The sequence below is a fragment of the Habropoda laboriosa genome, unplaced genomic scaffold (assembly GCF_001263275.1).
Source record: "Habropoda laboriosa isolate 0110345459 unplaced genomic scaffold, ASM126327v1 scaffold102, whole genome shotgun sequence".
NCBI classification, from domain to species: Eukaryota; Metazoa; Arthropoda; class Insecta; order Hymenoptera; family Apidae; genus Habropoda; species Habropoda laboriosa.
Window position 1 is genome coordinate 1615299 of NW_017100262.1, and position 21830 is coordinate 1637128.

At 42.4% G+C, this 21830-nt stretch overlaps 2 protein-coding genes across 2 annotated transcripts; one reads left to right on the forward strand and one right to left on the reverse strand.

Moving 5' to 3' along the window:
* Positions 1 to 6181: 6181 nt before the first annotated feature.
* LOC108572960 lies at positions 6182 to 12015 on the reverse strand. Its single transcript, XM_017935306.1, has 3 exons — positions 11848 to 12015; positions 7598 to 8409; positions 6182 to 6669 (listed from the first exon to the last, which is right to left on the reverse strand). The coding sequence occupies exons 1-3, from the start codon at positions 12013 to 12015 to the stop codon at positions 6195 to 6197; spliced, it is 1455 nt and encodes a 484-aa protein (XP_017790795.1). The 3' UTR covers positions 6182 to 6194.
* Positions 12016 to 15312: 3297 nt separating this feature from the next.
* On the forward strand, positions 15313 to 20102 carry LOC108572848 (tetratricopeptide repeat protein 25). The gene is made up of 5 exons (XM_017935166.1): positions 15313 to 15550; positions 16584 to 16862; positions 18199 to 18625; positions 18898 to 19161; positions 19475 to 20102. Exons 1-5 carry the CDS (start codon positions 15313 to 15315, stop codon positions 20100 to 20102), a joined length of 1836 nt encoding a protein of 611 aa, XP_017790655.1.
* Positions 20103 to 21830: the final 1728 nt, after the last annotated feature.

Genomic DNA, 21830 nt, shown 5'->3' on the forward strand with positions numbered 1-21830 from the left:
AAAAAGAGACTCCTCCAACTTGGTTCGTCGAAAAAAATTCGTTTACGTCATATTTTTTACGTATGTACGATGACTTGGAGTATTTTCATTTTCATTCTCTTCACTTGAATTCCGATTAATCTCGAATGGAACCAAGTTCAAGGATCGTATTGCCCCGTTAGGCGGGGAGATCTGACAAGCTTCGGAGACGCATCGACGTCGACGATTCCCGTCGGTGGTCCTGCACACACGACTGTATATAAGATAAGAAAAAACTCTTGAATCGAGGATACAGCTGGATGGGAAGCGCGTGCTCTGCACGACAGATCGCTTCCCTCCCTATTCGCTCTATCCTTTTTTTTTTCTTTCTTTTTCTCTGTTCTCTATCACGTTACAGAGAACGTGATTACACTTAGACTCTGACGATCCTTGACCTCCGTAGACTTCGTAGGATCGTTGGGGATCGTATCTCGTTCATCGTTTCGTTATTTTCTCTCTTTCGAGAAAGAAGAAAAAATAGAAACATTTTCTCTATTTTTTCTTTCCATTAACTGGTGGTTGCCGGGCGTCACTTTATTTCTTTTTCACCGTGGAAATTAGAGGAAGAAAACGCGGTGGAAACGTAATCTCGGCGGCGATATGAATTTAAGGGGACGTCGTATTAAAATGGAAATAAGATTTTCGCGTGAATCCTCGAACGACTCTGTTCTGTGAAAATCGAATGAATTTTCATCGTTGACTCGAGTGGATGCGAAGATGACAATTATTCATCCGTTTTATGATCGCGTTCACGTGTTCCCTTATCATGTTTTTTATTTCTTTTTTTTTTTGGTTGTTAAGCTTGATCCACGATTAACTGTAATTTTTCCGCGATTAACGGCTCGTTTCTGTTCGCGCAGGAAATTATGGTTGGAAATTGGAACACGTGGCACGTGGCAGATACCGCTATCAGAAATAGTTGGAGCACGATATTTGAGAAACTGTCGCGAAACCGTAGCGGCAATTAGAACAGTCGCGATAACGCGAATTGCACGGTATGAGATTACACGCGAAATTGCAACAGATATCTTTGGTTACATCGGAGAACGATCATGCTAACCCGTTCTAACGAAACGATGAAGTTTCACGATCCTCCTCGAATACCCTTCTTCGCTTCGTATATTAGGCACAGCTCTCTTGTTTCTTTTGTCTCTTTTTTTTAATTTCTCTCACTCTTAAATCATCAACAGTTTAGTATAGTAATATATACAAAGTATACAGACTCCCGCTACTTCGAAAGGAGGGATACAACTTTCATATGCGACTCATGACGGTGCTGTTTTCAGCTAAAAGCACCGGCTCGAATTTCGCGAATCTAATCGTGTTCGCATGCTGGACTCTAGACTGCTCTCAGACGAGTCTCGTTACGATAGCGTTTCAAAGACGATAAAACCGTGAATAATCTCTTTTGTTCCTTTTTTTCTTCAGGTTATTAGTGTATATCAGGGAATCTTGCAGAAGTTAATTCGTTCAAGATTAAGGATACTTGGCGAACGTGGTGAAAATAAATCAAAAGGAAACTTCTACGAGAAGTATAAGGTAAAAAAAAAATGTAATCTTTCGACGTTCTCTCAAATGGAGATTAAAAATACTTCTACTTTCAGAAACAACGAAGATGTACACGGTGGAAATTTACCATTACAAATGAAGGGACGACAAATTCGTACGCGATATCTCTTCGAAAGCTGAACTTTCAAGAGGGAAACTTAGTAAGCGGGTAAAATTTACATCAGATCGAAGGAAGAAATTTATGGGACGAGTTAGGGTTTGGAATGGCGGTCAGAGGCAAGAAAACAGTTAGCCAGAGGAAATTAGGGGTATCCTCGGGTTTCCGTGGAGAGCTATCAGCTTTCGCGCCGGTGCTTTTAATCAGCGATCGTGGTGCCCGACGAGTTTCGTGTGTACAAGCGAGAGGCCGAATCACCTGCGGGCACACGTGCGCGGTATACGACGATTCATGGTGGTCTATTAAACGTGTATGCGGTGTGTGGACCGACGGTAGCGCGTATCGATCCTCCGATGCACCAGATGCGAGCGCTGACGTGCACGTATCGCTCACGTACACGTGTGTTCCGGTGTGCAGCGTCGTTCGCCGCTTAGGTCACACGAAAATGGACAAAAGGGACTGGGATAAGGAGCCATCAAACAGGACGCCATCTTAATGAGAACACTTAAAATGGAGAAAAACAGGTTTCATGGCTGGAACATTGCTGACCGTTTTCTCGGAAAAATCAATATTTTACGAGGGCCTTAGAAATAAATAAAACTGTATTACTTTATATTAGAACCGCTCAGCAAGGTGTCCATAGTGGTCAGACTATAGTAAGGACCAAATGTATTGGTCGGTCAAGGACATTTCTCCTTCGTTGCTTTTTCACATCGACAAACCCTACTAAGGAAGATTTGTACATGTGCTTGATAGGTTAACGTCATAGGCGCATGGACGTATCTGTTTTCTGTAATATACTGTCTTCGTTTTATGAGGGTTACACCTCTTTCACTTGTCTTTTCTTTTTTAGCAATATGTTCGACGTAGTTTAAAGGTAGAACAGAAGGATTTTATGAAGCAACTGTTATGGCCTTGACCAGCTAATACATTTCACGTTCTCTCGAGCAACGATCCTGTGTTGGAGCACTATACGAATGGAGCAGCGATCACCCTGCTTAAGAACGAGAACTGTACTTCGAAGATAGAGGCCTGCTTGAGAGCGAAACTAATATCGTTAACCAGAGCTCTGCGAGAGAGGTGTTCGTAGAACGATACAATTTCGCATCCAGTTTAGCCAAGGGTTACACTTGCACATTGGTAGGTCGAGTTTGTACGTTGGTACGTTTTGTTGTAAGTTGGTTGTACATAGGATGAAGGGTGTATACTCGTTTCTCAACTATTTTGCAGGCTCTGTGGAAGGGGAATAAAGATGCAAGACTGTTTCCCAGTGACAGAAAAGTTTGCACAACAGGGGTGTGTATCTACATCTGCCTGAGCTTGTACAGGAGGATTGTGTCTACTGTTCTCGCTTAAAGGAGGATCGGAGGAGCGGCAAAACTGCTTTAGGGGTCTCGGGTGTGACGAAGCACCGGGAGTTGGCGATTCTTTAAGATTAGGGAAGAGTGCAAGAGGATCAGAGAAGAAAAAGAACAAAGAAATCCTCGACGACAGAGAGCGAAGGAAATGGAGGAAAAATGTGAGAGAACAGAAAAGAGGAAATAATTGTTAGAGAGATAGATAAAAGAGCAAAAAAAAGTTAAAAAATAGTCGAAAAAAGACACTATGGCTGTCCCATTTGACGGTGGGATAGGAATCAAAGAATAACACGGAAAGGTCGAGGCAAAATGGCTGACGGGACGGGTAGTCGATGGGAAATCGGGTGACAAACATGCGACGTAGAAGGTTGAGGCGCAATATCGTCGAAGACCCTGCACGTACGGTGACGTTATACTGGTACAGGTACAGTAGAACGTGACCAGAGTGGCTGGTGAAACGAGTGTGTACTTTCGACGAGCAATAAACTGGATGCCTCTTCGATCTATAAGGTGTTACCACGCGCGACACGGTTGTTCGCTGTTTCGTTCACTCTGTACGGTGGAATCTTCGTTAATTTCTCTCTTTCACTCTCTCACTTTTTTTTTTCTCACATCGACCCACAAATAGCATATCTTCGTATCTTTGAGATAATTAATCACCAGATAAAGGGACGATTAAACACGCAACTTGGTGTAATTGCTAATTTTCGAGGAAAGGAATAAATTTATACACATACATATATACGTTTTATCGATGAACGATTCGAATAATAAACATGGAAAGATAGATCGAGAAAAACACACACACATACACACACACATACAGATTGGACTGGACAATAATTAAAAGTGAAAGAAATTAACGAATCTCTCCGTACGATACTACAATGAATTGAAACGTATCGTCGACACACGGATGGGATACAGTCGAGAGAATTTGACGCGGATCGTTCGCATTTGTTTGTTGCTTTTTCTTTTTTTGTTTTATTACCCTGGTCTCATTTTTTTTTTGGCCTTAGTTCGTTGGAGAAAAAGCCAATGGTCGAGTGTACGAACATTTAAATGTCTGTGTTTGTTGCGCGCGCGCGCGTGTGTGTGTGTGCACGGTGTGTATATACCACGTCGATCGTTCTCTTTCTCTGAGCAAGTTGAGATATCGAGAGTCGTTCGCGTTCTCCCCTACTTTCGGTATTTTTTTTTTATTAATTATTATTGTAACATCGACTGCACTCTAAAGTAATTATTTCATTATTATTATTATTATTATTAGTATTATTTTTAATTAACATTAGTAAGAGTTATAATAACTACCATAGTTAATAATAAGTTACGCTGTTTAAGACGACTCGGTGACTACGCCGCGCACGGATTCATTTATTTATTTTTTTTATCAAAGAAGTCGCAGACGATAGGTGAAAAAAGTCTTTCTAGAGGAAAATAGGTTTCTTGTTTTTGTTTTTTTTTCCTTTTTCTAATGCTTTTGTCGCTTGATTATTTTTTGTTTTGGTTTCTCCTTAGTAAATTGACAAAGTAGTAGATAGAATTGTGTTTCTGGTGTGTACGTGTGTGCAGTAGAGTAATAGTAATAGTTAGTAGTAGTAGAATTCGTTAATCGAGGGAAATCATCGTTCTCTAACATCGAAAATTTCCAACCATCCGATTCCCTCTATCCGTGTGCTTCTCTTTTTGATTCCTACCAAATGTGTATGTGTGTGTCTGTGTAATATATGCGTGTGTGTATTATGTGACCGTGAAATTTTGTCAAAATCATCCTTGGTTCCTCCTCCAGTGTTTGGTTCCATTCGATTGACCTTCGACACAAACGTGAAAAATTCAACGCCACAGAGGCAATCGTAAGCATCCTGTCTCTTCGCTCTTGCTCCGTTCCTCCACCATCGAGTTTCATCGAGCAAACAAGAGACAAGATGAAAAGTAATGAAACCAAAGAAAAAGAAACAGAAGAAGAAAGAAAAATCGAAGAAAAGAAAGAAAAACAAAACAGAGAAATGTACGAAAATGATCAATCGGCCGTGTCATCTCCACGTCTCTTCTCTCTCGTCACCGCTATCTTCCCCTCTCGCCTCGTCCATCCGCCATATTGTCGAGTTGATCAGTAAATCTGGTCACGAGCTTGCGTAACCCGCTCGCTCAAGGGAAGGAAAGAAATACTTTTGTTTTATATATATATATTTTTGTTTTTCGGTTATCCCCTTCACGGCAAGCTCCACGTCCTCTCGATTTAATAGGACGAATCGTGGCGAAGCTCCACCGGTACGAACATCCGAGCAAAACTTTCCTCTATCTCATCGATGTTCAACGTTGAACATCCCTCATATATGTATATATATAAATAAAAACACTTTGGTCATCTCTTACACTTCATTTTCATCTCTCCTAAATTCTCTTCCATCGAACGTGTGTTCACAACACGTCACATACAATCATCCTCTCGTATCCTTATCACTTGTTCGATCTTTGTTTTTATCTCCGTCCATCATCATCATCATCATTATCATCAATTAATTCTCCAATTCTTTCTATCCACGATACGTGTACCAGTCCTCCGCTGGTCCGCGTGTACGCGTGTGTTAAAGAGGTTCGCCCCGTCTGGTGGCCATCTTGGCAGCCCTGGAAGCCAAAGCGCCCAATGAGCACACAAGACCCGTCAGGGTCTCCCAGAAAGTCGTCCTACGTCTTTTGTGCGCTGCCTGACCGACGTACCCCAAATAATAGCCGGTGTAACGGTCTGTACCACGATCCGTACCTACTCCTCCACCTCCTCCACCGCCGCCGCTGTCTGATCTCCCTATGCTGGACCTCGCCGAGGACTTCAGTTGCTGCACGATACTCAGACGGTGTGTCGTTGTTGTTGTTACAGCGGTGGCTGTATCCGTGCTGCTGCTTCGATCTACGCTCTGACGCGGCGAACCGTCACCGTAACGTTGTTGCTGTTGCTGTTGTTGCTGATGATACGTCGTTTCAGCGTCGTACAGATGTTGCTGCAGTTGCACGTTACTCAAACGACGGTCCATCATCCTCACCAGATTCTGATGCACCCGATGATCGTCCACGTGGACGATCGGCAATTGCCGACGTGAACCGGCTGTTGCTGTACCGGTCACCTCGTTTCCGTGCGTCATCTGTTCCATTTGTCAGGCGTATTCGGTGTCTGTGGACGCTGATCTCTCTAGGTGCGCCTGATGGCCACCGTGATGCTGTTGATTCTGATGCTGTTGCTGTTGCTGTTGCTGCGCCTGCGTGTAAGCGAGACTCTTCTGATAACTGAACAACTGCCTCTCCAAACTGAGATTCTCCGCCTGCAACGAAGTGATCTCTCGTCTCATCTGTTCGTTGTGGATACGACACACGTCGTCGTATTTGTGGTAGGTCGCCTGGAACAGCAAGTGACTCTCGTTCCATTCCAGCCGGATCCTCAGTTGTCCTTTGTCCGTTAGGAACGGACAGTGATTCTCTTTCACCTCGTTCGTGTCGAGATTCGTCTCCATTATTATACCCTCGTCCACGGATTCCTGGGCGTAGTAACGGCTGAACGGGGCACCTGGGAGACTGATCGCGACCGGGGTAGGCTCCTCGTCGCGGAGGAGATAGGCTGACCAGCTGACGTACCTGACGATTAAAACAATCGTTGTTTTCTTCGTTGAGAGGTGCTCGGGGCCGAGGTGTTAGGACGAGGGGGGAGTTTAATTGAAGGATTCAGAGAGGTGTCTGGGGAAATCGGGGTCATCGATTGGAGGAATTTAAGATTCTACCCGTGGTAGCTTTAAATTTACCGTTTCTCAAGCGAGGGGTGATTATTTGTAGGGGACACTTGGAGGGTGAAGTGAGTAACTCTGGGGAATGAAATTTATGAAATTTGTTGTTTTGGTAGGAAAATTTGGAGAATTTCAAAAAGTAGACACTTCAAAGCCAAAGTGACTAACTCTATAAAATAAAATTTACTAAATTTCGTTTGTGAAAAATTAAAAATAAAGTATAGTCCTGCGCAGAGAAGATGGCGAGCGGGAGGACACAGAGGCAAGACAAGTAAGCCGCTCTCCTCACCTTTCACGCGATACTTTACCAAATACGACCGTTTCGGCTAATAATAAAAATCTATGTGATCTGACTTTACAAATGAAAACTCGCATTTCTTCCGCCATCTTCTCAGCGCAGAACACTATACCCTTTGATACCCAAAATTTCAAGCGTATCAAAAACTAGAGTTAATCAATTCACCTTCAGAGTGTCTCATACACAGGGTGACAACGAAGTACACACACAAACTGAACTATCCCACTCTACTCTTCTTAAATCCCAAATAAATCGCAAGAAAGCCGAAAAGCGCGTAGAAAATATTAAAAAAAAGAAAAAAAATATCAAGTAAATTCAATATCGAACATACTCAAACAACCTCCCCTGATAACACAGTCTTATCTAAGAAACGCGACAGCAAAGTTTACCCACCTGTTTCGTTATCACCCGATACATCAAACCTCCGACAAAATCGATACTATCTACTCGCGAATATCTTTCCGAATTTAATCGATCTACCAACCTCAAATGATTCTGCGGAACGTTGTGAATATCCTTGTAGACCAAATGAAGCCTGACTGTGTCCGAGTGTAGATCAGCTCTGATCGTCCAAGCTCGTTTGTCCCGGTCGTAGAACGGCGTAGCTGGCAGATTCGACGGTCCTCTCGCTTGAACAGCAACTTCACAGATGGTCCTAACTTCTACCATCTCTAGGTACACTCTAACCACGCCTTTGTGCGCTATATCGGACCATCTGACACGAGGATGCCATCCGAAACCGCATCCTTCAGCGTCAGACAGGTCCTCGATCTGTCCGGAATTAATTCTACGATCTCCCTCGCCCAAAGTCACGCTGTATCTCACTCTACAACGATGATCGAAGCCGCTCATTCTCATCAGATACACGCTAATCCCGCCGTCGTGCCCACGATAACCCTCCAACTCTTTGTTTCCATGCGGATAGATGACCAAGTTCCAATCGAAACCACCGAACGCGAAATAATCGGTCTCCAGTTTATTCTGCTTGGATTGTCCAGCTGGAAACGTGCTGCTTGGCATCTTCAGATCGGTCATGTACACCGTTTTCACGTTCGCCATGGTTAACTCCAGCTGAAACTCGCCGTTCGTGTCGGCGAAGTTCCGATTGTAGAGGTCCGATACGGCGATGTAGTTGCGGTTGCCCTGTGCAGGCGCCTCGTACGTGAATTTCACGCGCCGCCCGGAGAATCCCTCGTTCTTCGAGAAGTGCTCGCGGTTCAACAGGGTGAACGTGAAGTCCACGTACACACGCAGGTTCCTCGAGGCACCACGCCATACTAGGTACGCGCCTAGAATCTGATTAAAGGATTTGTTAGAAGGTTTAACGGTTGCTGTTGGCTCCCGCACGATTCGCGAAGCCGATGATATTTTTGATAACAATAATACACATAAAGAAATTCTTCTGTTCCAAATATAAAAAGCACCGATGAACAATTGAATTTAGTTAATCTTCTCGATTTATTTAATCTTATTTTAGATAAGAAGAAATCTCTCGCAGACATACAAATGTATAATCTCTCGGTCGATGAATTATTCGTCTCGTAAAGTAGAAAGAGATTCGAAGGAAATAACGAAAAGATAAGTATTCGTCGTGGAGGAAAATAATAACAGATTAATAGAAATGATAATTCGAGGCTTGAGAAACGTGCAGTTACGGCATGGATTTTCCTTTCGCCAATTTATGCGCATTTTTCAGCAGCTTCCGGCGAATCGATAGAGAAGATTAATGAGAGAGAGAGAGAGAGTAGGCGATCGAGTTGAAGAGCTGGAGGATCGTTGATATATCGTAACTGGGTCGATCGAGGATTTGCTTTCGCCTAATCGTTATTCGCGGCGGGAAAATAGACCTCTCGAAATTATATTAATACCACGCGGTCGTGTGCGTCGATATGATACGTGGTTGCACTCTGTGTACACCGGGTGACCAATAAATTCGATATTTCTTTCTTTACTTGAGTAAACATTTCGATCTTCTTTTTTCTACCAAAATTACAATTTCAAATTTTTGTGATATTTCACCCTCTTTGAATAAGTTTAGCCTTATTTTTTTAACTCTGTGCTGAGGAAGCATAGTCGATCCTAAGTTTCATTCTCAAATTTTGTATCTTTACTTTATTCTCACTCGGGGCATAATCGATCCTAAGTTTCATTTCCAAATTTTGGATTCTCATTTTTTGAACTCGGTGGAGAGGAAGCATAATCAATCCTAAGCTTCATTTCTAAATTTTGGTATTCTTATTTTTTGAACTCGGTGCAGAGGAAGCATAATCGATCCTAAGTTTCATTTTCAAATTTTGTATCTTTACTTTTTTTTCACTCGGGGCATAATCGATCCTAAGTTTCATTTCTAAATTTTGGATTCTCATTTTTTGAACTCGGTGGAGAGGAAGCATAATCAATCCTAAGCTTCATTTCTAAATTTTGGTATTCTCATTTTTTGAACTCGGTGCAGAGGAAGCATAATCGATCCTAAGTTTCATTCTCAAATTTTGTATCTTTACTTTTTTTTCACTCGGGGCATAATCGATCCTAAGTTTCATTTGAAAATTTTCTATCCTTATTTTCTTCACCCCAAGTGTCATCTGAAAATTTGGTATCCTAAGTTCCTTTTACAAATTTCGAATCCTTATTTCTATTTTAAGTTTCTCTTGCAAATTTTGCGTCCTCACTTTTTGTCACCCTAAGTTTCAATTCTAAGTTTTTAATTTTGAGCGCACGACACCGCGAGATTTCGCGATTTTCTCTCCACCGGCGCGCTGGCCAAGCTTCGACGGCGGGATTATGAGCGGCCGCTTCATTAATTCCCCCGATATTATACGTTATCTAATTATCGCGTTAATCGCGGCATATTTTGATACGCGGCGCTCGATCAACCAGGGCGTATTTACAAAAGCGGCTGGCTCCTCGCGTTAATTGAATTTCGAGCTTCACCATTATCGATTGATTTTTCAATCTGACGACCGTGTCCAGTCTGGGTTCACCGCTACATCGAACAACCAGCCACTGTCGAGATTAATCGATGAGCAAATGTTGATCCAACCGAGTTAAACGATGACATTTCTCTTTTTTTTTCTTTTTTCACAGTTTCGTAGCGCAGTGTGATGCATAGAAAAACGGCGATAAAAATCGGAAACTAAAAAAATCAAAAATAAAATTTTATACTCAAAATGGAAATTTTACATTTAATTTTGAATTTTGGTATTTAAATAAATTTGAGAAAATTTTTGAACGAACATTTATGCAATTTCTATATTTTTGGAATTATTTATAAAATACTGTTTCGAATCTAATTTTTTCTTGGTTTTACGAGTAGGATAATTGGACGATTTATGTCTGAACACTCGGTAGAGGTGCAGTCGAATAAATCTTCGAATAAACGGTCGATTTTTCGAACAATCCGCGGCTAGCCACCGCGACTAGTTGCAGAGGGTTTCGTCGCATTCCAACCGAGGAAAATGAAAAACAATCGAGGCTGTGCTTCGTGGCTGAACTGGACGCGACGCTTACAACAATTTCGCTTCATTTGCACCAGATCGATGCACGGTTTTACTGATGAATTCTGATAAATGGCCGAGCAACACTCCTCTCGGCGAAATTTACGGTCTGCACTTTGCTCTATTGTTTGACCATTTTAATTGCGTATTTAATAGCGTCGCGATTAATAAGTTACTTCATAACCAATTGGTGTTATCTCGAAATTTCCATCAATTTTGTTTTTTGGACTTTTAAAGGGAGAACAACTCTCGACATTGTATTACGATGTATTTGAATTTAGGTTTCTTCAAGTTGCTTATTTTTTTGTTTAATTTTTTGATTGTTAGTGCGCGAGTGGAGGTAGGGTAAAAGATGGGAAATTTAAAAAAAGGTACAATTTTCTGACAGTTATATAGTTCAGGAGGCGAGAACTAAAAATTCGATGTTCGCCTGCCATAAACCCTTGCGGCGACGGCTATTTTAAAAATTCACGCTTTAACACGTTCCTTGCCACTGGAGAATTACAAATTTTACCTACCATCGATATGTGTTCAATTTTTGACAGTATAATATACTTTTGCACGTGTTTTATGTAGTGCAAAGTGAGCTGTCGATAGTCCGCATATGTGTAACATTGAAAATTTGAGTATTTGAGAATTTGGAAAGTGGGAAATTTGAAAATTCTAGAGTTTGAGAGTTTGAGGCCTCGAGAGATTGGGAATTTGAGAATTTGGGGATTTAGGAATTTGGAGATTTGAGAGCTTCAGAATTTGGAAATTTGAGACTTCGAGAGTTTGAGAACTCGACAATTTGGGGACTTGGAAATTTAGAAATTTGAGAGTTTGGGAATCTGGGAATTTGAGACCTCGAGAGTTTGAGAACTCGAGAAGTTGGGGACTCAGAAATTTGGAAATTTGAGAGTTTAAGAACTTGGGAATTTAGAAATTTGAGGGATTGGGGATTTCAAAATTTGAGAGTTTGAGAATTCAGAAATTTGAGACCTCCAGAATTTGACAACTCGAGAACTTGAGGACTTAGAAATTTGAGAGTTTGGGGATTTCAAAATTCGAGAGTTTGAGAATTCAGAAATTTGAGACCCCAAGAGTTTGGGGACTTAGAAATTCGCAAATTTGAGAATTAAGTACCTCGAGAGTCTGAGAATTCGAAAATTAGTATATTCGACAATTTCGCGATGTAGAGATGCAAGTAACACATAACATGGTCCATTAAATATCTAACAGCGTGAAGGTTTAAGCTTACCTTGTTTCCTCGCGAGAACGCGACGGACCATCTTTGGAAGCCGCATACGAGCTCCTTACTGGTGACGTCTCTTTCGGGGTCGCGTACCACACTCCTGGTGACGACGAACGAGAAGACCCGCGTGCCACTGCGATCAGGCAGCTGCGCGAATCTGTACAGCAGAGCCATCACCGCATCTCGAGGGCACCGCTAAACCGATGGTCCACGATTACTCGACGTCTCTACCTTCCTAAACGAGCTGCTTCACCAGTGATCTGCGGCAAAATTACACAAATCCTCTCTTCAACGTAATTCTCTATCTCTTCCAACGTAAATAAGAAATTAAACCTACCAGACTTTACATCTAACCAAACCTCAAGTTCTATGCCTTCGATAATTCAGAGTTTTTGAACCCTTGGTGCTTGAAAATATCATTTTTCACAGACTCAAATTTTTCCCATTTTTTAAATGGAAGATTTTCAATTTTTGGGAGAGTTTTGTTTCTAATTTTAAGAGAGACTTTTTAGCGTTTTTTTTAATAATTACCTTTCATAACAAATTAATACTGGACCTCTGCTACTTGGAAATATCATTTATAAGAGATTTCCAATTTTTTCAGATTTATTTTACATGAGAATTTTAATTTTTGATAAGAATTTTATTTACAATTCTTCTGACACTCCTTTCAGCGCATTTTTCGATAATCAGCCATTACAACAAATTAATATTGGACCTTTGGAACTTGAAAACATAATTTTTAAGAGATCCCCAATTTTTTCACATTTATTTTATGAGACTTTCCATTTTTCCAAGAATTTTACTTCCAATTTCTCAGAGAATATTCTTAACACCTTCTCAATTACTTCCCTCGAGAACGGTGGCCATTTTGGAGAACGCAGACAGAACACAATTCCAAGAAACCAGTATACTCCTTGTCCGGTATCGAACCATAATTCATCTTTACATTTTTTAACCATCTGCTAAATCCTACTCTTCCCAAATCCTGGCCCAAGAAACCAGTATACTCCTTGTCCGGTACCGAACCATAATTCATCTTTACATTTTTTAACCATCTGCTAAATCCTACTCTTCCCAAATCCTGGACACCCTGCAATAAGGACATTTGGCCAACCGATGTCGCAGCACCGCGTAAGGAAAAAGGTTTAGTCAGCATGCATTACCAGATCTACCGACTTTATGACTTCATTGTCTACACCGACCGCCAGCTCGTCACTCCCTCACCGACGTCACCCCTACCATCAGCTCACTTCTTCCACACCCACAATCCTAAAAGTCAAAATTTGCCAACCTCCACCAATCGTCATCTCCACTTGAAACACACCTACAACCACACCCTCTCAGACATACCAAACATATACCTGTTTAACCAACAGGGGTTTATGGCACGGATTCCAAGCGACGTTACTTCTGAGAAGTTTTTCGATAACAGTAGCCTATTCAAGCCAGAGGGCAAATCCGGCTTGTTACCTGATGGCCGCGGAAATTCTCCACTTCTGCGGGCCACATGGTAAGCCGGTACTTGCCTCTGCGCGCTCAGTAACGGTAAAAATGCCATAAACCCGTAAAGTCGACGTTTCGGTAAGATCGCCACGCGGGGCTGACACCCCCGTTTGGGACCGTCTCTCCCTCTCTGCCAACGCCCTACTCTGCGGACCACGGGGGAGCGCACGAGGGCCTAGGAGGGCGGCTCTAGGGCGTGAAAGGCCCATGATTTGCCAACAAGGTAAACTCCCCATTTTGACGAAATGATAGATGTACAGCCAGTTCACGACATTCGGGCAGATTCTAAGATATACATAGAAACAATCGACGCCACTCTGAGCGCTCTAACACGCGATGCTCGATATTCTTGATACACCAGTGCGGTCCAGTCCGCAATAATCGACATCACAAATAAAGGCGATCACCATCGCGACAATCAGTAGTTGGCACATACACGTGCAATAATTACCAACGCCAACTCGACCTTCCAACCAACAAGAAGCGCGGGAAGCTGCGCTAACAATACTCAACCACCACCACAATTTCTCAGTCAGTACAAATACGTCACACGTAACAACTATACACCATTTCCTTATTACATTTATTGTAAAAATTTGACTAGTTTAATCAGATGATAAGGGTAAAACTTTTCGAGACATTTTTAAACTAACCGTTCTCCAAATCGATTTGCGTGATTAGTTTGACGCAGACCACCGTAAAAATCGTCGGTCACACGATACGCGAACGGTACACTTCTCACGAAAACAAAAATATCAGGAGGAGGACTCACATTTCACGACCTCCCGCGATTAATATTCAGGCTGCACGGTGCAACGAAGAGAGAAGCGCCATTTCTGGTAATAAAAACCGGGGTAAAAGAGTAGAAAAAAAAAAAAAAGAAAAGAGTCCCAGCCGCAAATCCACTTCGGCCATTTCAATATAATCCCCCGTCGTGCGTGACAATTAATGCCACAAGGAGCTTTACGTGCTCGCCAGTCGCTATTTTAGAGTCGAAAGCGGATTACCAACCCGCTTGTTGGATCTCCCCGCTCAAAGGAGTCCTACATCGACTCAAAAATCGCGAAGGGAACGACGATTCCACCTCCCACTCTGAAATTTTCCCTTCGTCAAAGGCCACTAAGCAAACCGTGCTCCTTTCATTCAGGTCGCGGATGCGGCGAATGTGAAGTGGATTTCAGTTTTCACCGGCGAAGCGGAATTCTTTAAAACGGAGAAACTGCCGGAAGAATAATGCGTTACTTCGATGAGAATATTTTTCTTTGGATTTCAGTACCTTTTCGGATTTTCTACTTCTGTGGAGAATGTAGGAAAATAGGGTTTTGTGAACGTAGAAATTTTTATATTTTTAAATATTTAAGTTGGTAAATTAATTCACCGTCTTCGTTCGCAAATTCTTCAGTTCGTTGACTCAATGTCACCGTATATTTTTAAAGAGGCAAATGAAACTGAGAAGAGTCATTCAAAATTTGCGAAAGTTTGCCAAAAGTTAGCGAAAGAATGAATTTGCATCGATTCCCCCCCCAAAAAGCAAACTTTCCTCCAGAAAATTGAATCGAAAAACAAACGACGGTATCCGATAAAATTCGAGCCACCCTATACCCGCCACGCGTACGAATATCAGCTGTTATCAGACGGAAGTGCGCGGCAGAAGCGTTCGAACCGTTTTCCACAAACTGTCCCGTTTCGATTTCATAAAAATGTGACCACGGAACCGTTCAGCCTCTTCAGCGTGCGGTGCAAAATTCATGAGTGAAACGTCGGAGCTCCTCCTCCGAACTCCTTACCGGCGGTTCCTTCCACCTCGTGAATTACATATCGATCGGTCGGCGGTGGGAGAGGGACAGGTTAGCCTCGACGAAGTTCCACGGATCCATTTCAGCCTGGTGAAATTTTCCGAATAATTTCCCTTTCGTCTGTTCGTCGTTCCAGCGGTGAAAGAAAGTTTCCACCGGCGGATACAAGATGGCGAGGAAAGAGGACGAGAACGCTCTGTTCTTCAGGGACGGCATAGTGTATAGAGAATGGGGCTACCGGTTCGCTGCACTCGAAGAATATCCGACCGCGGAGGAATACTTCGAGAAAGCGATCGAACAGGGACAGCGTAACGATCTCAGGACTTATCTCGGGCTGTGCAAGACGCAGCTCAATTATGCCAGGTTCAACAGGGCGGTGATTAGCACCAAGAAGTGTATAGAGATAGGTTAGAATTTCTGGTGATTTGCGTTTCAGCGAAGTTGACGGAACATTTTTTGAAACGATGGTAGGCGAAGGAGGTGAATGTAAATGGTACAGTTGGTGGATAAAATAAGTGTACAGGTGATTTTATTTTATTTTTTTTTTCTGTGGGAAGATAGTGATTTCAGTTTTTTTTTAATTTGTTGAAATGTGGATTTTGAGTAATGTAAAAGTGTGGAAATTTAATAGTGATCGCAGTTTTTTTAATTTCTTTAGTTGTGGACTTTGAGTAGAGTTACTCAAAGAGTTTCCCCAGAGAAAAGTGTGGAAATTTAATGGTGATTTCAGTTTTTTAGATTTTCAGATTTTTAGAGTTTGAGTAGAGTTACGAAAGTGTGGAAATTTAATAGTAATTTAAGTTTTTTAGATTTTGAGATTTGTAGAGTTTGAGTAGAGTTATAAAAGTGTGGAAATTTAATGGTGATTTCAGTTTTTTAGATTTTCAGATTTTTAGAGTTTGAGTAGAGTTACGAAAGTGTGGAAATTTAATAGTGATTTCAGTTTTTTAGATTTTTGAGATTTTTAGAGTTTGAGTAGAGTTATAGAAGTGTGGAAATTTAATTTTGTCAATCAAGTCTGCACAGATTTTATCCACAAATTATACCATTCACGTTTATTTTTCTCAGCTACTTGAAGAAATTGAGAAATTAATAAAAATATGACGTAGAAACATTGAAAATAACTATTCCAGAATCTCTCTAATTTTACTAATTTTACTCCTTTGAAGATCAAACGTAATCCTCCTCATTTTCCAATTTTCCAACACCTCACCCTTTGAATTTCAACAAATATTTAAATGCCTCTGTCAATTTCATCTCCATCTTCGAAAAGTTTAAAAGATCCTTCATCCTGAAATGAAACGTTCGAAAAGTTTCCTCTTTCCCAACGAATTACGAAATCCTGATTAATTTGGGATAATTAACATGACTGAGGAACACTACTACTGGACGGTCGAACATGATTATCCCATTCCTCCCTGAAATTCCATTCATTTTCAGATCCAACATACTCGTACGTGAAGCACATGCAGCTGCAAACGTTGTTCCACATGGGCGAGTTCGAGTACAGCTTGGTGCACGCACACCAGGGCTACCAGAAATATCGAACCACGTTCCTCGAGCATGGAATACTGTTGGGAAACGAGACCGTCGAGGACTGTGTAGGCAGAGATTCGGCGCCTAATGCTCTTCAGCTTCTTTCTCCGTGGATTCGAGAACTCACGGAGTACAGGAAGCTGATGATCGAGAAGCTCAAAGAGGAAGTGGATGAGTTCGCAGGTAAAAGCAACAAGAGATGGGAAAAAACAGTTTCCAATTAAATGGGTTCCCTTTCTGAAAGCTAATTTTGTTTCATTATTTTTCCCCTTTTTTCTTAATTTTAACACTTGTGTGATAACTTTTTTGAAGTGAAAGTACGACTGAAATAACGCGTAATTTGCATACGTATATTATAATTTTTTAAATATTCTGTTACTTAAAGTTGTAAGTTTAAGAACAAAAACCAAGTTTCTTTAATATTGGACGTTTTCCTGAGAGTTTGAAGAAAATAATCACCGAGAAGTTAGAATGTTGTTTTTAGAAAAGGAGGAGAAAAGGGATTCTTTACAACTTAATAACATTCGTTAAACGGTTTAATTTTCTCCGTGACGTTACAACACCCCCCAACGGACGTTGTAATCACGTTAACGAACAATATCCAACGGGTTCTCCCTGGACAGAAACCGGGATACACGGTGATGATGAACGAGTGAACACCGGCCAGCACTTTAAAAAGATAATTAATTCTACTTTATCGCTGCGGCGATCAATTCTACTTTACTCGAACATTTTATCTCCCGATGATATTTCACTGAGCCGAGCCGAGCCGACGTGGCCTGGGTTCCGCTCCCACGGTTTTATTTGAAATTGTAATAAGAGAGCGCCTTTGTCTCCCCCAGCAACCCGCAGTGGTAATGTTAATTGAAATGTAATGTAGTATGGACGCAGTTTTCGGTGGACCATCTCTTTTTCCTAACGCTCTCTATCCGCGCGTTCTCTCTTTAGGCGCTTTTTTCTTTAGGCGATCACTATTCACGTTTCCTCTTTTCACGGGCTCTCTATCCACGCGATCTCTATTCATGCGCTCTCTAATTCACACGCTCTATATTCACGAGCCCTCAATCAACACGCTCTCTACTCACGCGCTTTATATTCTCACGCCCTCTCTATTCACGCGCTCTCTAATTCACGCGCTCTCTAATTCACGCGCTCTCTAATTCACGCGCTCTCTATCCACGCGCCCTCTACCCACGCGCTTTCTAATTCACGCACTCTCTACTCACGTGCTCTATACTCACGCGCTCCCTACTCATGCGCTCTCTATTCGCGCGCCCTCTATTCAAGCGATCTATACTCACGCGCTCTCTATTCACGCGTTCTATACTCACGCGCTCTCTACTCACGCACCCTCTACCCACGCGCTTTCTAATTCACGCACTCTCTACTCACGCGCTCTCTATTCACGCGCTCCCTACTCACGCGCTCTCTATTCGCACGCTCTCTATCCACGCGCTCTCTATTCGCGCGCCCTCTACCCACGCGTTCTCTCCCCGCTGTATAATCCACTATGTTTCAGGCATAGAAGAAGAGCAATCCAGGTTCAAAGTAAATGATCCGGAGGCTCGAGCTAAAGCTGAATTCAGACAGCTTCAACGAATCTTCGCGAAGATATACCTAGGCCATTTGGCTCACGACAAGGAATTCCTGCAATATTTGGCCGAACACCCCGAGGAATTAATGTCACCCAATAAGAGCAGCACCAAGATACTTCACGCTATTGTACTGAGAAACTATCGCAGAGGGGTGCGCAGAATGAACATTCTACGAATGAGACGTCCACTCTACGTGATGATCTTCAAGCGTAGAGAGATTCCTCCTGGTCACAAAGCGATGATCGCCGCGGAGAAGAAGCTGAAGAGGAGCGTGATCATCGTGCAGGCAGACTACCTGTTGCGTCGTCTCCACCAAGTTAGGATGCAGAGGGACTATATAACCTTCTTTAGGTTAGTCGTCATGAGAGTATAGTAATTTGCAACATTGCTAGGAATACGTAAAAGAAGAAGTGGAGAGACTAGCGGTAAAATTTCTAATTTCATCGTTAAATTTCCTTTCTATTATTGAAGAGAGTGTGTCATAGTCTCCCAGAAATATGTAAAAACGGCGAATTCAATTTGAAGAAGTGTAGAAAATAGTGTGAAAAATTGAAAGGGACGATTTTTAGTTTTATCATTAAATCTTTTGCTAGAAAGAGTTAGAAGTATCCCGATTTTTTTAGAATGGTGGACCGTATTAAAGACAAATTCGACTCGTACAACTTGAGGCTGTTCCCCATGAGACAAAAATGTTTGGACGCGGTTTACAACATGGTCGGTTGGACGTACATAGACACTCGTGATCTAACGAAGATATGGCAGACAGGGCTTAAAAAAACGTACTTAAAGCATCACCTAGGAATTCGCGTGGCTGAACTACCTCGTGACAGCGACATTGGCTGGATAAGAGTTGCTGATGGGAAAGCTGCTCTCAAGAAATTTCGCAAGTTCGTTCTCCTCTATTTACAATTAACAATTCTTGAAAAATTCACGAAATACTTCTCTTCAAAACATTATCTTACACTCTAATCAAATTCCCTCGCTAATTAAACTCAGTATCCTTTTTATTTCATCTCTCTATTCTCAAAGCTTCGCCAACTTATGAATCACACTCCTCTTTCACTCTCTTCCATTCCACCACGATAAATTATTAAACTCACAGTCCAAGAACTTACTTCAAACACTCATCTCGTCAAAAATTCCTCTCCACTCAATCTCCCTAAAATACCACCTCAAACCCTAACAAAATTCCATTCCCAGGCGACTAGCCATGGCGTCAGAGCCTCTCGAGCTAGCCTGGCTCTTCCACGAGCTCTCCAAGTACCTAATCGACATCCGTCGTTACGACCTGGCCCGATTCTACGGCAAGAAGGCCAGAGACATGGGCCAGGAGGCAGGCAACGAGGCCTGGGTGTTGAACTCCCAACATCTCTTCCTCCGTATCGAGATCAGTCAAAATTACCGCAACGAAGCCAAAGAAGCTGCACTGATAGCTCTGTCCAGCTCCAAAGAATTAGGTCTAGACTTTCTAGTAGACTTCTACAAAAGCGCCGTCGAAGTGATCGAAGACATGGACATGGAGAAACTCCTCGACTTCGATCCGATCTCCGCCAGGCAACAATTGATCCTCAATCTAATGCCCGAGGACATGAAACCAGAGGTGGACTTCCTCTGGCGACGGATGGAGGCTGTTCCAGCCAAACGAAGACTGTCGGTGATGCCTGGCTGCAAAACCGTAGACCGGAAGTTCAAGCTACCCTGCAGAAGAAAGACGATCATGCCTTCTCCCGCGAAAGATGCGAAGAAAGAGGCGAGGAGACTGTTGCTGGCGCGATACGAGCCTTCCAAGGAGAGACCCGGTTACGTGGACTTCGATGAATATGAATGAGAAGTGTCGAGAGATGCTGCTTAGGCGATGGGAAGTTTCGAAGACTCGGGAGTAGAGAGAGATTGTTGAAACGGTCGGATGAGAAAACAGGAGACTCTAACCGGCGCCAAGTGAACCATCCAAGTAACGAATTTCGACTATCCGATGAATATGAATGACGTTTCGAAGCGTAGATTTCGAAGGCTTGGTTAAGTTAGGTTGATGTTTGATATGGGGATTTGGGGATCGGAAGTGGCTTCAACTATTCGCAAGCCGATAAACGAGAACCGTATAGCCAATTTTCGCTTCGGAACAGGGTTCGATGAATATGAACGACCTGCGAGGTGTAGCGAGTCTTCGCGATTAGGGGTGGAACGGGAGAGATGGGATGGAAGATCTTCTGTCTTTGACGATTACAGTGTTGGGATAAACAGATTTCCCGAGATAACGATGATTTTCTTCCTTACTATCCGTTGCATTCCTTTTCATATCTTGTTTGTCACCAAATTGTAGCTTCTTCTCTCGTGAATTTCTTGAACTCAGATCCTTTGCTCATCCTCGAACGCCGATTCTTGAGCGATTGGATTCGAACTGTAGCGAGCCTCCTACGCTCTGCCACCAGAGGGACGGACTAACCACAGGTTCTCGCTAGTCCTCATAAAGGCTCCTATTTGTATATATACACCTTCTGACCTGAGTCCTTCCAGTCCCTCCCGTGTCTAAGGCACGGGTCTCCTAGAAAGCGTTACTGTCGAGTTCACTAGGAGGCCCAGGACGAAACGCCCTAACCTTTCCTCTTCCGCCTATCCTCTATCACTTTCCTACCACCCTTCAGAACATTCGATCCAATGGGATTCGATTCCACGAGCTCTCGAACCCTGGCACAGATCTCTCTCCCTTACGAATTTTAACCACCTCTCACATCGTAAATAGCAAAAGTAGAGGACCTAGAGCTGAAGTAGAGACCTAAATACGTGCATCGAACCTTGAAAATTTGAAACTCCGCGAGTCACCTTTGAATTGTAAAGCTGTTAATGAAAAATGAAGATTTGTGTTTTTCGAGTCTCTGTTCGGCTGTGACATAACAGTACGGTTGATGTTTCAGTTGACTGCGAAGCGAGGATACGTGAGAAAACGTCGAAGTCAGTTTTTCTCAGGTTCTCGGATAATCTGAGAACGTTCTCATCGACGTTGGAGCGTTAATCTTGGAAGAATAGCCTGCTGGAGGAGGAAGCAGTATTCGAACGGTTTATAACACCTTATCCGAGGAAGATGTAATTGACGTTGGATTTTCCTCGCAGATTTCCGAGGAAGATCGTGTATGATAATGGGACGAGTCGTCCGTTGTCCGCTTGCGAGGGAGTTGAACGGGAAGTTCAGGCTCCCGTGTGTTTTTGGAAGCCAAACTTGTTCTGTCCTACTAAATTTGTACGTCTGCTTTGTAAATATGTGGCTTGTAAATATACAGTTCCGTGTGCGTTCATTTTTCAGGTTTATTTTTACTCATATTTTCTCTGGAAATATCGCTATTTGGAAAAAAAGTTTCAGTTTTTATTAGGGCTGGTGTGAAAATTCGAATATTCGAGTATTCGAGTTCTCTGTTAACATAATACTCGAATATTCGAATGCCAATGGAATTCGTATTTCAACGTCGAATAAATGAAATATTTGAATACCTCGAGAATTCGGATTTCAACTTTGAATAGTTGAACTATTCGAATAATTCGACGAATATTTGAAATATTCGAA